The sequence below is a fragment of the Anolis sagrei genome, chromosome 9 (genome assembly GCF_037176765.1).
Source record: "Anolis sagrei isolate rAnoSag1 chromosome 9, rAnoSag1.mat, whole genome shotgun sequence".
Classification (NCBI taxonomy): domain Eukaryota; kingdom Metazoa; phylum Chordata; class Lepidosauria; order Squamata; family Dactyloidae; genus Anolis; species Anolis sagrei.
In genome coordinates this window covers 11739812-11755352 of record NC_090029.1, presented here as the reverse complement: position 1 = coordinate 11755352, position 15541 = coordinate 11739812, and the positions used below count along the sequence as shown (strand labels likewise).

Genomic DNA, 15541 nt, shown 5'->3' with positions numbered 1-15541 from the left:
CCTTATTTCCTATCTTAATAAATTCCCTTTGTGACTACTTTCAAATCTACTCTTGTCTTCCTTTCCAGATAGCCAAATGCCAGCCTCCATCTTTAAGATTCCAATAAGAAGTCCTAGCTTTTTTTGCCTTTCCAAATTCTATGCTCCAGATAATTCTATTTTTCTAAAAGTGGTTGAACTGAATGAGTTAGATTATGCCATTCTTCCCACGTAGCTGCCCAAACCAGTTCTCATTATTGGACAAGTCTCTTTTTTACCCCTTCAGGACCATGGGGAACTCCCAAAGGAAGACATATCAACCACTGTCATGATGTGGGAAAAGGATTTTATCCCACGACATTGATTTTAATCTCAAACGTTTGCCTTTAGGGGACGGAAAGTATTTTGTGAGAATCGCCTTGTATGGTAATGCGTCGAGTTTGGATCTGCATCAAAAGAAAGAGGTTGAATTTGTGTTTGGATGAGGCCGGATGAGAAAAAAAATGCCCGAATTGCCGTGCCCGGGGAGGTAAGAATATTGTTCCAATTCTATGGTCTAATGTTCCAATTCTATGGAATATTGTTCCAGTTCTAATCATATTATTATGCTTGTTTTGCTGGGGAAAATGCAACTATTACGGAAACAGAGTCCCCCACATAATTGGGTGAGATAATTCAGGTCTCAATCCAGGTTATGAAGTACTGAATGCTATAATAGGAAAGATATCATGGAGGGCTCCTTTTAAGGTCTCCAAAGGCTGGAATGGAGTCCCACTGGCATCGGAGCCAGCAAGTACCACTGCTGGGACAATTGTAGACACAATGATTTCTTTCCAAGTTAAGAGGCAATCTGGTTCAGGGCTACATGCAACAGAGCAGCTGAGACTTAGCAAAGGACTATCAATATGAGAGTAAATGGGGGCCTAAGGAGAAAGATCTGAAATCCAGTGATGAGTGAGGACAAGGGTGTGCGGCATATAAAAACTATGGGTAATATGAGGTCCCTCCATCACACATTTTGGTGGCTTCTTGATACATTCTCCATCCTAAGTAGAGAACCCAATCCCTGGAAGCCTGCACAAAGCACAAATCCTTTAGCCCAGAGGTCCTCAAACTTTTTAAACCGGGGGCCAGTTCACTGTCCCTTAGACCGTTGGAGGGCCGGACTATAGTTTAAAAAAATCAATAAAAAAAATCCTATGCACATTGCACATATCTTATTTTGCTGTGTGGAAGGGCCCTTAGAGGGGGTTCTTTCTAGCCCTCTTTAGGCAGTAATTCCAGGAGCAGAGAATGGGAAATCTTCCTATTTCTAGTCTGAACAAAATCTGGCTACCAGTATTAAAAAAACTCTAAAATTATAACTGTAAATAAAGAACAACACTCAAACACAGGGGAACTCCAGACAAGAAACAATCAGGGCCAGCTAATCATCTCTCAACAAAGGATTCTCCCTAAAAACTGTCAGATTATGAAATGGTAATCAAGGTGGCCAATTGAAACATTCATACCTGCCTCCAACAGACAAGAGTTCTTTCTCCCATCCTGGATCTTCCACAATTTTCCTAGTTAAAGGTTTTCCTCTGACATGAAGTCTAGTCATGTCTGACTCTGGGGTGTGGTGCTCATTTGCATTTCTAAGTCGAAGAGCTGGCGTTGTCCGTAGACACCTCCAAGGTCATGAGGCCGGCATGACTCCATGGAGCGCTGGGGCAGCCTCCCTTGGCTGGCTCACGTTGCCCATCGGGCCCGATGGGCAGCGTGAACCTGCCAAGGGAGGAGCAGCACCGCGCAGCCTACTCTCGTGTAAAGCACCTTGCGGGGTGCTTTATGCGAGAGTAGGCCGCGCAGAGCAGCAATGGGCAGCGTGAGCCTGCCAAGGGAGGAGCAGCACCACGTAGCCTACTCTCGCGTAAAGCACCTCACAAGGTGCTTTACGCGAGAGTAGGCCGCGCGGGGTAGCCGCCCTTGGCTGACTCACGCTGCCCATTGGGCCTGACAGATAGCGTGAGCCAGCCAAGGGAGGGGCACTGTGTGCGGGGGGGGGGGGGGGGGGGCTCCTCCTCTGCGGGCCGGATAAGTGCTCTTGGCGGGCCGGAAGTAGCCTGCAGGCTGTAGTTTGAGGACCGCTGCTTTAGCTCAAGGCACTCAGCCATCCACATCATGTACTTTTTGAAACAAAGGCAGACTTCCTTCCAGATTCATCAGAATGGAGGTAAAGGAGCCTGGAAAATTGGCTCAAGCTCCCCCCAAAAGCCCCCCATTTCAGGACTAAGGAGTCAAGACATGTGCACAGATAGGAACGTTGGCTGGAATTCACTGTGGCAACTATGGTTTGGTAACTTGGGGTTACACATCTGTAACTGAGTCATATCTCCAGTCCCAATTGTGGCACTATTGCCACAGTCGTAAGAGTCCCCCAATCCTTCTTGACCAGGCAGCAGGTGCTGTGAGTGACAGAAAGCTGTTCTCCTGTTAATCAAGATGCAGTGTCCTGATGTTTGTATCATCAATCTCTGATGCAAGGAGGAATTGCAACTGGGATTGTGCTTCTAATATTAAATCATGGGAGGAAGAATGGAAACATGAGAGTATTCAGACCAGATCAACAGGAGAACAGAGGTTTGTTGCTTGCGGCAGCTGCTACCCAATAAAGCAATATTTCTTGGTTGAGTTAGTGGACGTGCCTTAGTAAAGTAAGCATACTGAAGTAAGATGATCTAAAGTAGGCATGGGCAAACTGTGGCCCTCCAGGTAGTTTGGACTTCAACTCCCACAATTCCCAAAAACCTACCGGCTGTTGGGAATTGCAGGAGTTGAAATCCAAACCACCTGGAGGGTCGAAGTTTGCCCATGCCTGACCCAAAGTCTCAGACATTATTCCAATATTTTGTTCCTAAAACTGTACCCAAAACTTTCCCAGAATGAGGAACTCTTCATCAATGCTGCCTCGTGAGTCTTGGCCCTATTCACAAGTAGCCCTTAATTCCCAAAAGGTTTTCCATATCAGGCAAACATCCACATGTCTGGCCATCTCTTTCATTCATTTGTTCATTTCATTTATATCCCATCTTTTTCCTTATGCAGGCTTTTGAAAGTAAATTTGCAAAATATAAATGGATCACTGACAAATTCTTTCTAGCCTTGGTCACGTTAGTTGATGATCTTCGCCGGGAACTGGACAGGGGGAGAGTGTCCCCGTTGGTTCTGCTGGGCCTCTCTTCGGCCTTCGATACCGCCAACCACGGTATCCTTCTGGGACGCCTCGCGGGAATGGACCTCAGAGGTACTGCCTTGCAGTGGCTCCAGTCCTTCCTCGGGGGTCGTTCCCAGAAGGTGTTGTTAGGGGACTCCTGCTCGGCTCTACGGCCATTGTACTGTGCGGTCCTGCAGGGCTCAGTATTGCCCCCTATGTTATTCAACATATACATGAAGCCGTTGGGAGAGATCATCCGGAGTGCGGTGTCTGTTACAGCCTGTGCTTGACGGGGTTGCACTCCCCCTGAAGACACAGGTTTGCAGCTTGGGAGTGATCCTGGACTCATAGCTGAGCCTGGAACGTCAGGTCTCGGCGATAGTCAAGGGAGCTTTTGCACAATTAAAACTTGTGCGCCAGCTGCACCCGTACCTTGGGAAGTCTGACTTGGCCATGGTGGTCCACGCTTGGTTACATCCCGTATAGACTACTGCAACGCTCTCTACGTGGGGTTGCCTCTGAAGACTGCCTGGAAGCTGCAACTAGTCCAACCTGCGGCAGCCAAATTACTGACAGGAGCGGGGTACAGGGAGTGCACAACTCCTCTTTTGCGTCAGCTCCGCTGGCTGCCAATTATCTTCCGAGCACAATTCAAAGTGCTGGTGTTAACCTACAAAACCCTAAACGGTTCTGGCCCAGTTTACCTGTCCGAACAGATTCTCCCCTATGAACCATCAAGGTTGTTAAGATCTTCTGGAGGGGTCCCGCTCTCGGTCCCACCACATTTGCAATCGCGTCTGGTGGGGATGAGAGACAGGGCCTTCTCGATGGTGGCTTGTCGGCTGTGGAACTCTCTCCCGATGGAGATCAAATCTGCCCTTTCCCTCCTGATCTTCAGAAAGCTAGTGAAATCCTGGCTCTTGGACATAGCATTCCCAGAATAAATGGTTGAGTCCAGCAATAACTTAATAACTACTGACCACATTTGCGGATTGCGTTGAGCTTGATTCTATCTTGGCGATTTGGCTTATATGTATTTATTCTGTTTGCATTTTAACTTATTATGATATTTTTAATTGTATTTGTGCATTGAATTTCTGCTGTTAGCCGATCTGATTCCCTCTACGGAGGTAGAGTAGATCGGGATATAAAAGTTTTAATTAAATAAGTAAATAAATAAATAAAATAGAAAAAGTTAGAAGCTTCCAGTATCCCTGCCTTACCTTCCACCACACCTTATTCTGGAGAAAGCGCTGCCTCCGGAAAATCCTGCAAATCTCTTGGGAAGTCAAGCAGACAAATGTCAGCGTGCTGGAAGAAGCAAAGACCGCCAGCATTGAAGCGATGGTTCTCTGCCACCAACTCCGCTGGACCAGCCACATTGTCCGGATGCCCAACCACCATCTCCAAAGCAGTTGCTCTACTCCAAACTCAAGAACAGAAAACGGAATGTTGGTGGGCAGGAAAAGAGATTTAAAGACGGGCTCAAAGCCAACCTTACAAACTCTGGCATAGACACTGAGAACTGGGAAGCTGTGGCCCTTGAGCGCTCCAGCTGGAGGTCAGTTGTGACCACCAGTGCTGCAGAATTTGAAGAGGCATGAATGGAGGGTGAAAGTGAGAAACGTTCCAAGAGGAAGGTGCATCAAGCCAAGCCCGACCGAGACCGCCTTCCACCTGGAAACCAATGCCCTCACTGCAGGAGAACATGCAGGTCAAGAATAGGGCTCCACAGTCACCTACGGACCCACCAGAAGTCTGATCCTGGAAGACTATCGTACTCGGCCAATGAGGGATTGCCTAAGTAAGTAAGTAAGTAAGTAAGTAAGTAAGTATGTGCACATTGTTGTGTGCATGTGTTTTTGCAATTGCCACATGTCTTTGACCTGTTGGTTTCCTCTCCCCTTCTGGAAGCGGGAGGATTTGGATTATCAATCCAATGCGATGCTGTTTGCCAAATAATCAGAGCAAGAGAACACGATGTGAAATAAGCAGCACACCCGATTCTGAAAGTGTTTAAGGAAAATACTATTTTAATAGGCTGTCTTTTGTGCCCCTGCATCACTCCTATGTTTCCTCTCATTTCTATAAAAGACCAAAATAGAGCATTTTAACACAGTCATCTTTTTCAGATCTAAATCCCACCTTTCGCTCCATTTTATTATTTTTCTTTTAAAAACTATACATTTGTCTAACATTCGGTGTTTTGTACTCTCCACTTTCCCTTCATTTCTTTGTATTCCCTCTTGCCGGAGAGCCAGCTTTTATGAACTTGTAAACATCCCGATCTGTTGGACTCCAAGTCCCAGCAGCCCTAACCAATGTAGCCAATTGAGAAGGATTTTTCGGAACTGTATTCCAACAACATCTATTGTTGTATTGTCAAAGGTTTTCATGGCTGGAATCACTGGGTTGTTGTAGGTTTTTTGGGTATATGGCCATGTTCTAGAAGCATTCTCTCCTGACGTTTCACCTGCATCTGTGGCAAGCATCCTCAGAGGTAGTGAGGTCTGTTAGAACTAGGAAAATGGGTTTATATATCTGTGGAATGACCAGGGAGGGACAAAGGACTCTTGTGTGCTGGAGCTAGGTGTGAATGTTTCAACTGATCACCTTGATTAGCATATAATGGCCTGACAGTGCCTGGTGCAAAGTTTTGTATAAAGTATAAACCCCTTTTCCTAGTTCCAACAGACCTCATTACCTCTGAGGATGCTTGCCATAGATGCAGACGAAACGTCAGGAAAGAATGCTTCTAGAACATGGCCATATAGCCCAAAAAACCTACAACAATGCAACATCTGTTGATACTTACATGAAAAAAATAATAATTCTCAACAGGCTCTTTTCATGATAGATATAAGAATCATGCAGCCTCCTAAATGTTTGTGAACTCCAACTCCCATCCTCGCCAATGGCGAGGAACGCTGGGACTTGCGGTTCAACAATGTCGGGAGGAATGCGAAGGGATCTTGTAGCACCTTTGAGCATTTCTTATCTGGAATTCGACATCCAAAAAACTCCGAAATTGTCCACTTGGGTTGTCGAGACAGTGAGACCTTTGCTTCCGGACACAAACTTTGTTTCATGCGCAAAATTATTACAAAACGTTGAGTGCAACATGACCTTCCGTCTATGTGTTTAATTCTGTGTTGAGACTTGAGTCCCATCTCCATTATGTAGATGCAAATATTCCAAACGCTGAAAGAAAGAAAAAATCGAGAACACATCTGGTCCTAAAGCATTTCGTATAAGATCCTTTCATATAAAGTTGTCCCAGATTTGATTTGAAATGTTCTCTCTTTGGGAAAAGGTCAGCGTTTCTCAACCTGGGGGTCGGAGCTCCTGAGTGGGTCGCGAGGGGGTTTCAGAGGAGTCGCCAAAGACCATCAGAAACCATGTATTTCTGATGGTCTGAGGAACCCCTTTGGCAGAGAAGGCTGAAGATCACTCCACTTGCCTTTCTCTTCCTTTTTTAGAAACAGACGGCACATCCACCCACCAAAATCCCTCCTCTGCTGTGATTGGCCAACTTCTCACCCAAGGGGAGGGCTGTTTATGAGACTCCAAGCTGGGAGGGGAGAGCAGGCGTGCTCAGTGCATGGTGTGCATGTGCAGGCGAGGGAGAGCATGCGAGGCTGGAGGGAGGCTCGTGCGAGTAGTCCCTTCAAGGCATGGGGTTCTGTGTGGGAAATTTGGCCTAATTCTATCATTGGTGGGATCCAGAATGCTCTTTGATTATAGATAAAATCCTATAAATCTATAAATCCCAGCAACTACGACACCCAAATGTCAAGGTCTATTGTCCCCAAACCCCACCACTATTCGCATTTGGACATATTGAATATTTGTGCCAGGTTTGGTCCAGATCCATCATTGTCTGAGTCCACAGTGCTTTCTGGATGGAGGTGAACTACAACTCCAAAACTCAATGTCAATGCCCACCAAAACCTTCCAGGATTTTTTTGTTGACCATGGGAGTTCTGTGTGCCAGGTTTGGTTCAATTCCATCATTGGTGGAGTTCAGAATGCTCTTTGATTGTAGGTGAACTATAAATCCCAGCAATCACAACTCCTAAAGGTCAAGTCTATTTTCCCCAAACACCACCAATGTTCACATTTGGGCATACTGAGCATTCGTGCCAAGTTTGGTCCAGATCCATCATTGAGTCCACAGTGCTCTCTGGATGGAAGTGAACTACAACATCCAAAACTCAAGGTCAATGCCCACCAAAGCCTTCCAGTATTCTCTGTTTGTCATTGGAGTATGCCCACATTTGAGCATATTGAGTATTCGTGCCAAGTTTAGTCCAGATCCATCACTGTTTGAGTCTACAGTGCTCTCTGGATGTGGGTGAACTACAACTCCAAAACTCAGGGTCAGTGCCCACCAAAGCCTTCCAGTATTCTCTGTTTGTCATTGGAGTATGCCCACATTTGAGCATATTGAGTATTCGTGCCAAGTTTAGTCCAGATCCATCATTGTTTGAGTCTACAGTGCTCTCTGGATGGAGGTGAACTACAACCTCCAAAACTCAAGGTCAATGTCCACCAAAGCCTTCCAGTATTCTCTGTTTGTCATTGGAGTATGCCCACATTTGAGCATATTGAGTATTCGTGCCAAGTTTAGTCCAGATCCATCACTGTTTGAGTCTACAGTGCTCTCTGGATGTGGGTGAACTACAACTTCCAAAACTCAAGGTCAGTGCCCACCAAACCCTTCCAGTATTCTCTGTTTGTCATTGGAGTATGCCCACATTTGAGCATATTGAGTATTTGTGCCAAGTTTAGTCCAGATCCATCACTGTTTGAGTCTACAGTGCTCTCTGGATGTGAGTGAACTACAACTTCAAAACTCAAGGTCAATGCCCACCAAATCCAGTATTTTGTGTTGGCCATGGGAGTCCTGTGTGCCAAGCTTGGTTCAATTCCATCATTGGTGGAGTTCAGAATGCTCCTTGATTATAGGTGAGCTATAAATCCGAGCAACTACAACTCCCAAATGTCAAGGTCTATTTTCCCCAAACTCCACCAGTGTTCACATTTATTGAGTATTCATGCCAAGTTTGGTCCAGATCCATCACTGTTTGAGTCTACAGTGCTCTCTGGATGTGGGTGAACTACAACTCCGAAAGTCAAGGTCAATGCCCACCAAACCCTTCTAGTTTTTTTTCTGTTGATCATGGGAGTCCTGTGTGCCAAGCTTGGTTCAACTCCATCATTGGTGGAGTTCAGAATACTCCTTGATTGTAGGTGAACTATACATCCCAGCAACTACAATGCTCAATTGAGAAAATCAATCCCTTCCAACCCCACCAGTATTCAACTTTGGGCGTATGGGGTATTTGGTTCTGTGAATTAAAATACATCCTGTATATCAGATATTTACGATTCATAACAGTAGCAAAATGACAGTTGTGAAGTAGCAATGAATATAATGTTATGGTTGGGGGTCACCACAACATGAGGAACATAAGGGGTCGTGGCATTCAGAAGGTTGAGAAACATTGCTCTAGGTCCTCCAGTGTGACTCTGCGTTGAGTCTCCTCAAGGAACTGGAGATTTCTAGAGACAACGTGTTTAATCGAATGCATTTGTATGTGAGCATCTGTCATTCTCTCCACGTGCTCTGCTCTCCTTCTCTCCCTTCCCTAGATCCAAAGACGGGGTTTGGATCTAGAAACCAACCTATTTTTAGGGTTCACGTTTGGCTCCTGATCATGCAGCTGGAAAATGAGAACCGACACCAAAAATACTTCAACCCCAAAGAGCAAATAAATATGAGATTCAAGGCGTTCAGTCCCAACACGAAAGGTCCTCAGAGAAGCATTCTTGCCATCTTTGCTTGTTGAGCTTCAGAGGTTCTCCAAAGCTCTGGCCTAACCATATTTTGGAAGCCACCTACATGTCCGGTGACATTTATATAGACAATTAAGAAATGAATCGTTGTTCTGTGATTAATTTTTTTGCTTTTTTTTTTCCACCAGCCAGTCACCCAGTCAGCGCATTTTAATAAAGAAGAACATTAAATGGAATCGTGATGTTTTCCCCTTCTTCTTCTTCTTCGACTTCCTCTGGTCACTGGACTCCAAAACGAGGCTCGCAAAACCCAAGGTGGGATCCAGCGGATCTGGTGAGTCAATAGTCCTCAGCGTTGTCTTCAAAGGGCTTATTAAGGACTCGGGACAATCAGGTGGTTTTGAAAAAGTGGCTGCATGAATAACCCGACGGTCCCCACCACACAGACTAAGACAAATATCCAGAGAAATAGCCGGTCCACTACCATGGCCACGTATTTCCAGTCCTCGACAACCTGGAAGAGCAAACCACAGGCATACATCAATCGGTGGCATCGAGCAGGTGGGAGTCAACCCAGGCCCTCCTCTCTCACACCATCTTCTCCTTCTTTCCTCCTTTCGTCCCTCTTCCTCCTTCCCTTCCATCCTTTCGTTCTTCCTCTTTCCTTCCTCCTTCCCTCCCTCGCCTCCTTCTTTCTCCCTCCTTCCCTTCCTACCTTCCCTCTCTTTTCTCCTTCCTTTCTTCCTTCCCTTTTGTCTTTCCTTTATTCTTCGCTTCTTTCCTTCCATCCTTCTCTTCTTCCCTTCCTTTTCTTGTTCCTTCCTCCTTCCCTTTTGTCTTTCCTTCCTTCTCTCTTTCCTTTACTTTTTGCTTCCTTCTTCTCTTCTTTCCTTCCTTCTCACTTTCCTTCCTCCTTCCTTTTCATCCTTCCTCCCTTTTTTCTTTCCTTCCTTCTCTCTTTCCTTTACTTTTTGCTTCCTTCTTCACTTCTTTCCTTCCTTCTCTCTTTCCTTCCTCCTTACCTCCCTCTTTCCCCTTCCATCCTTCTCTTCCACTCTTTTGTCCCTCCTTCCTTCCCTCTCTCCTTTTCTCCTTCCTTCCCTTTTGTCTTTCCTTCCCTCTTTCCTTTATCCTCCCTTCCATGCTTCTCTTCCTCCCTTCCTTCTCTTTCTTTCCCCTTTCCCTTCCTTCCATCCTTCCCTCCCTTTTGTCTTTCCATCCTTCTCTTTCCTTCCTCATTATTTCCCTCCTTCTCCTTCCATCCTTCCCTTCCAACCTTTCATTCTTCCTTCCTTCCCACTCTCCCTCTTTCTCCTTCCTTCCTTCTCTTTTTCCTTCCTCCTTCCTTTTCATCCTTCCTTCCCTCTTTGCTCCCTCCTCCCTTTTCTCTTTCCTTCTTCTCTTACTTCCACCCTTCCCTCCCTTTTGTCTTTCCTTCCTTCTCTCTTTCCTTCCTCCTTACCACCCTCTTTCTCCTTCCATTCTTCCCTTCCAGTCTATCGCCCCTCCTTCCTTCCCTCTCCCTTTTCTCCTTCCTTCCCTTTTGTCTTTCCTTCCTTTCCTCTTTCCTTTATTTTTCCCTTCCTTCCTTCCTTCCTTCCTTCCTTCCTTCCTTCCTTCCTTCCTTCTTTCCTTCCTTTTTTCCTTCCTTCTTTCTTTCTTTCCTTCCCCTATTCCTTCCATCCTTCCCTCCCTTTTGTCTTTCCTTCCTTCTCTCTTTCCTTCCCTCTTTCCTTCCTCCTTACCTCCCTCTTTCTTCTTCCATCCTTTCTTTCCACTCTTTTGTCCCTCCTTCCTTCCCTCTTCCCTCTTTCCCTTCCTTCCCTTTTGTCTTTCCTTCCTTCTCTCTTTCCTTTATTCTTCCCTTCCTTCCTGCCTTCTTTCTTTCCTTCCCCTATTCCTTCCTTCCATCCTTCCCTCCCTTTTGTCTTTCCTTTCTTCTCTTTCCTTCCTCGTCACCTCCCTCCTTCTATCCTTCCCTTTCTTCCTTTCACGCTTCCTTCCTTCCTTCCTTCCTTCCTTCCTTCCTTCCTTCCTTCTGTCTTTCCTCCCTCCTTTCCTTCCTTCTTTCCATCCATCACCAGGCAGCCAGTCTTCCTAGCAGGGAGTGGTAGCATGCAGCTCCCAAGTTAGAAAGTTTTCTCAGGCCTGGTATAAAGCCTCAAGTTCAGCCATGTACGACTACACACTACTGCAGGCTTGGGAAAACTTTGGCCCTCCCTCCAGGTGTTTTGGACTTCAACTCCCACAATTCCTAACAGCCTCGAGCCCCTTCCTTTCCCCCCTCAGCCAAAACACCTGGAGGGAGGGCCAAAGGTTGCCTATGCCTGCAGTCGTAGCCAAGAAGTGATTGGGGAACAGACCTGAGGCTTCAAAGTAGTCAGTTCTCCACATGGACTGAAGTGAGGGTTGCAGGAAAAATGCAAATAAGAAATCAAACCCACCAATAGCCAAATCAGTAAAAGTTAAACCCGTAAACATTGTGAACTGATTGTATAGGAAAACCATTGAAAAGTGTGTTGTCCACTCCAGGATTTCTCCAACCTTGGGGCCTGACCGGTGCCAAAGATTCTGGGCATTGGCATCCCAAATATCTGGAGGGTCAAAACTTGGCAATCATTGGCCTCGGCCCAATCCTATGCCAGTCCCATTTCCCTGGGAGCATGGACCTATTCACACTACAGAATTATAGTGTTATTAAACCACTGAGCTGCTGAACTTGCTGACCAGGGTGGCTCGGGTGGGTGAGCATTCCCATTTATCCTCACCAAATTTAATAATGCTGCAACAAAAAAACAAAAATCTGGGCAACGGAAACAGAAGGATGGTGAATCCAACCCCCTTGCTTTGTATTATAGTAGGTAAATGAGCCCCCGGTGGTGCAGCAGATTAAACCACTGAGCTGCTGAACTTCCTGACCGAAAGGTCTGGGGTTTGAATCCGGGGAGCAAGGTGAGCTCCTGCTGTTAGCCCCAGCTTCTGCCAACCTAGCAGTTTGAAAACATGTAAACGTGAGTAGATCAATAGGAAAGGTAACAGTGCTCCAGGTAGTCATGCCGGCCACATGACCTTGGAGGTGTCTACGGACAACGCCGGCTGCTCGATTTAGAAATAGAGATGAGCACCAATCCCCAGAGTTGGACACGACTAGACTTAATGTCAGGGGGGAACAGTTACCTTTACCTTTACCATTCCACTGTAATTCTAGGGTTTGTAATTTGGCAAGGTGCTGGAGCTCTGGCTGGGAATGCTAAGTGTCCCTCTCTAAACTGTAAATCCCAAGATTCCATATGCTGGAAGTGTTGCAGTGCTATCATTCCCAGGTGATCGGACTAAAGTTCTTTTCACACTACACAATTATTGCATTATGGTTCCGGTTTAGTTGGCCTGTTTTTCTCCTATGGAATTTTAACACCTGAAGTTTAGGGGAGGATTGTTTGGTTTTTCTGGGCTATATGGCCATGTTCTAGAGGCATTTCCTCCTGGTCAGTTGAAACATTCACCCCTAGCTCCAGCAGACAAAAGTCCTTTGTCCCACCCTGGTCATTCCACAGATATATAAACCCATTTTCCTACTTCCAACAGACCTCATTACCTCTGAGGATGCTTGCCATAGATGCAGGTGAAACGCCAGGAGAAAATGCCTCTAGAACATGGCCATATCGCCTGGAAAAACCTACAACAACTTTAGGGGAGGAATTTGGAATGCTCAACCAGAGCTGTGAATTGGGATTGACTAATGGGTTGACATATCATCCAACAACAGAGCTATTGGGTCTAACCAACAACAAAGAGACCAAAATTGTTTTGGACCACGTACACTCTCGTTCTTATCCTCACTCCTCATGTGGTCCGCTATGAAGCTGACCCCCTCGATCGCCTCTTGGACTTCGGGAGAAAACTTGGCCGAGGAGCGTAGCCTCACGTCTTGGTGGCTGCTGGTGTGGTCCAGGTGGTCCGTCAGTTTGGGGTCATACTTTTTCACCGAAGCCGTGTTCACAAAGTAGGTGGAACCCTTGTACGCATTAGAGGAGTCTCCCAGGGCCTCCGCTTTGCTCCTCTTCTGGTTGCGTAGCCGTTGCTTCGCAGAATGGTTCTCCGGACGCCGCATGAACAGGTAGCGGGGCAGTCTGTCCAGGAAGACCACTTTCACCCAAGGCGGCATGGCGTGTGTGCTGGGAGACCGATGGTGGACGTTCAGCACACAGACGCTGGTCACGATGGAGAAGGTCACCAAGACCATGGTGAACATCAGGTACTTTCCGATCAGCGGGACATCGAGCGACGTCGGGGGCACAATTTTGGAGATCAGGAGTAAGAACACTGTCAGGGCGAGCAGGACAGAAATGCAAAGAGTCATCTTCTCTCCACAATCCGAGGGCAGGTAGAAGACTAGGATGGCCAAGGACGTGATGAGCACGCAAGGGATGATGAGGTTGATGGTATAGAAAAGCGGTTTCCTCTTGATGATGAAGTCATAGGTCAGGTCCACGTAACTGGGGTCCAAAGGGTTCTCTGTCCGCCGCCCCGGGAGCGCCACAATGTCCCACTCACCGCTCGGAGTGAAGTCGTCCATGCTGGCTGAGGTGTTCTTCAGGATCATGTCGATCTCGGTGTGGTCGTACGTCCACGAGCGGAACTTCAAGGTGCAGTTCTGTTGGTCGAAAGGGAAATGCTTGACCTCAATCTTGCAGGCGCTTTTGTAGATGGCGGGAGGCAACCAGAAGATGCTGCCATTGTTCTTGACCACCACATTTGTGTAGACAGAGACTTCGTACGTCCCGTCAGCACTGAAGAGGAAACGGACAAGAGAAAAAGTGGATTATGGAAAATGTTGAGATTCAAATCATGTCAACAATCGGTTTGTGGTTTTATCTACCCCCTCCCCCACCCCACCTGATAAAATATGGCCTCTCTTGGCATTTTCTAGACCTTCCAATGCAACCTGATGCTATTCTTGTGCCAGATGTTTCAATAAGGTTCATCGCTTCATGGATCAATAAGAAGTCTGGGAAGATATCCTTTATTGATAGGAAAGTTCAGGTTGTCCCTAAACCATTGGACATAATGAAAAGGCATAAGAACGTACTTGTTGTACAGCACGATATCTGGCAGCCAAACTTTCTTAGCCGGTATCCTTAGCTTATTGATCCCGTCGTACTCGGAAGGTTCCCAAGATAGGCGGTAATCCGTCCATTCCTAAAAGTAGGACAGAGACATCATCTTAAATTCCATTTTCTTTTCGCACATTGATTGCTTTATGCATTACAAATGCAGGTACTTAAATCTGCCTGCAAAATTACACAGGATGTGGTCTAAGGGATGATGCAAACTTGAGCCCTCCAGATGTTTTGGACTTCAACTCCCTCAATTCCTAACAGCCTACCTGATTGAGCCAGACATTGGTGGTCATGATCTGTTCACGTTCATTCTAGAGGAAGAAGAAAAAGAAAATTTAGAATATCTATACAGTAGAGACCATAGTTTTTCTCATTCGGGCCATACATGCACTATTTTCATCTTTTCATTTACACAAATGACTAGCTACTGCTAGAGTTTCATCTATGCTGATGATCATGCCATCACCACCCAAGTAGGGAGCTTTGAAATGATTGAACAGAAGCTTTCTGAAGCTTTAGGTGCTCTTACTGCCTATTACAGGGAAAACCAGCTGATTCCTAATCCATCAACAACGCGGACGTGGGCTATCCATCTTAAGAACACACAAGCTGTTCTGTCGTGCACTGGGCCTGTAAATAATTTCCTTTAGAACAGGACGTGCAACCTTTGCCCAGCGGGAAGCCAGGGGACCCAAAGAGAAGTTCTCAGAGGTTTCCCACCACAAATGATCTTTAGATGGCTTGTGAAGTATAACAAAGTATTTTATTAATGAACAATCAAACAGAAACTTCTCCTGTCTTCAGTAAAGTTAAGCAAATGATTCCAAGTTTTTAGGCAACTGGTGAATTCCTAATCTTGCCCACGAAGGACAGGCAACTATCTTCAATAACTTCTTCTTTAAAGGAAAATCCCCTTTTTAATTTCTCCCAGGCTGACTGTAATCTAACCATTACTGATGTGGGCTCCTCTATCGGGTTGAACTGCGTCTCGAACGCCAAGTGGACCTACCAGGAAGGCAGTAGACTCTCCAGTTGGAGTTCTTTGGTCGTTAGGTTTTCCTGAAAATTCTTGGATGCTCTTAAAGCTGTTTTCCCCTGGAAATCTTGAGGGTTGAAGCTTTTGTACAGGGGAAGCTTGCACACGTCCTGTACATTAGCTTTCCTTGCTGAGACTAACTAAAAAATGGCTCCCTTCCCTTCCCAATTGCCCTGAGCAAGGGGCGGGACCAAAACTTAATGATGATGGACAGGTGACTTGCCCTATGACTGCAACCAAAAGAAGCCACCTATCTGCAGAGTCCCTGAAACCTAGGACTGCAATCAAACATTTAATACAAAGCAAATAAAGTTGGAGCTCCTGGTACAGCTGTACCAGAACACAAGCATCTCGAGCTCTGAGGATCACCTGGGAAGGAATCCCACTAGAGCATTGCAGCACACCCAAATG

General features: G+C 46.2%; 1 protein-coding gene across 1 annotated transcript in view; it reads right to left on the bottom strand.

The window, feature by feature from the left end:
* Positions 1-5185: 5185 nt before the first annotated feature.
* The window catches only part of CHRNB4 (cholinergic receptor nicotinic beta 4 subunit), a 30651-nt gene continuing 20295 nt past the window's right edge, over positions 5186-15541 (bottom strand). The window contains exons 3-6 of the mRNA XM_060755715.2: positions 14361-14405; positions 14064-14173; positions 12795-13764; positions 5186-9488 (exon numbers count right to left, since the gene is read on the bottom strand). Coding sequence (XP_060611698.2) covers positions 9348-9488; positions 12795-13764; positions 14064-14173; positions 14361-14405 — 1266 coding nt within the window. The 3' untranslated portion in view covers positions 5186-9347. The remainder of the gene's footprint in view (positions 9489-12794; positions 13765-14063; positions 14174-14360; positions 14406-15541) is intronic.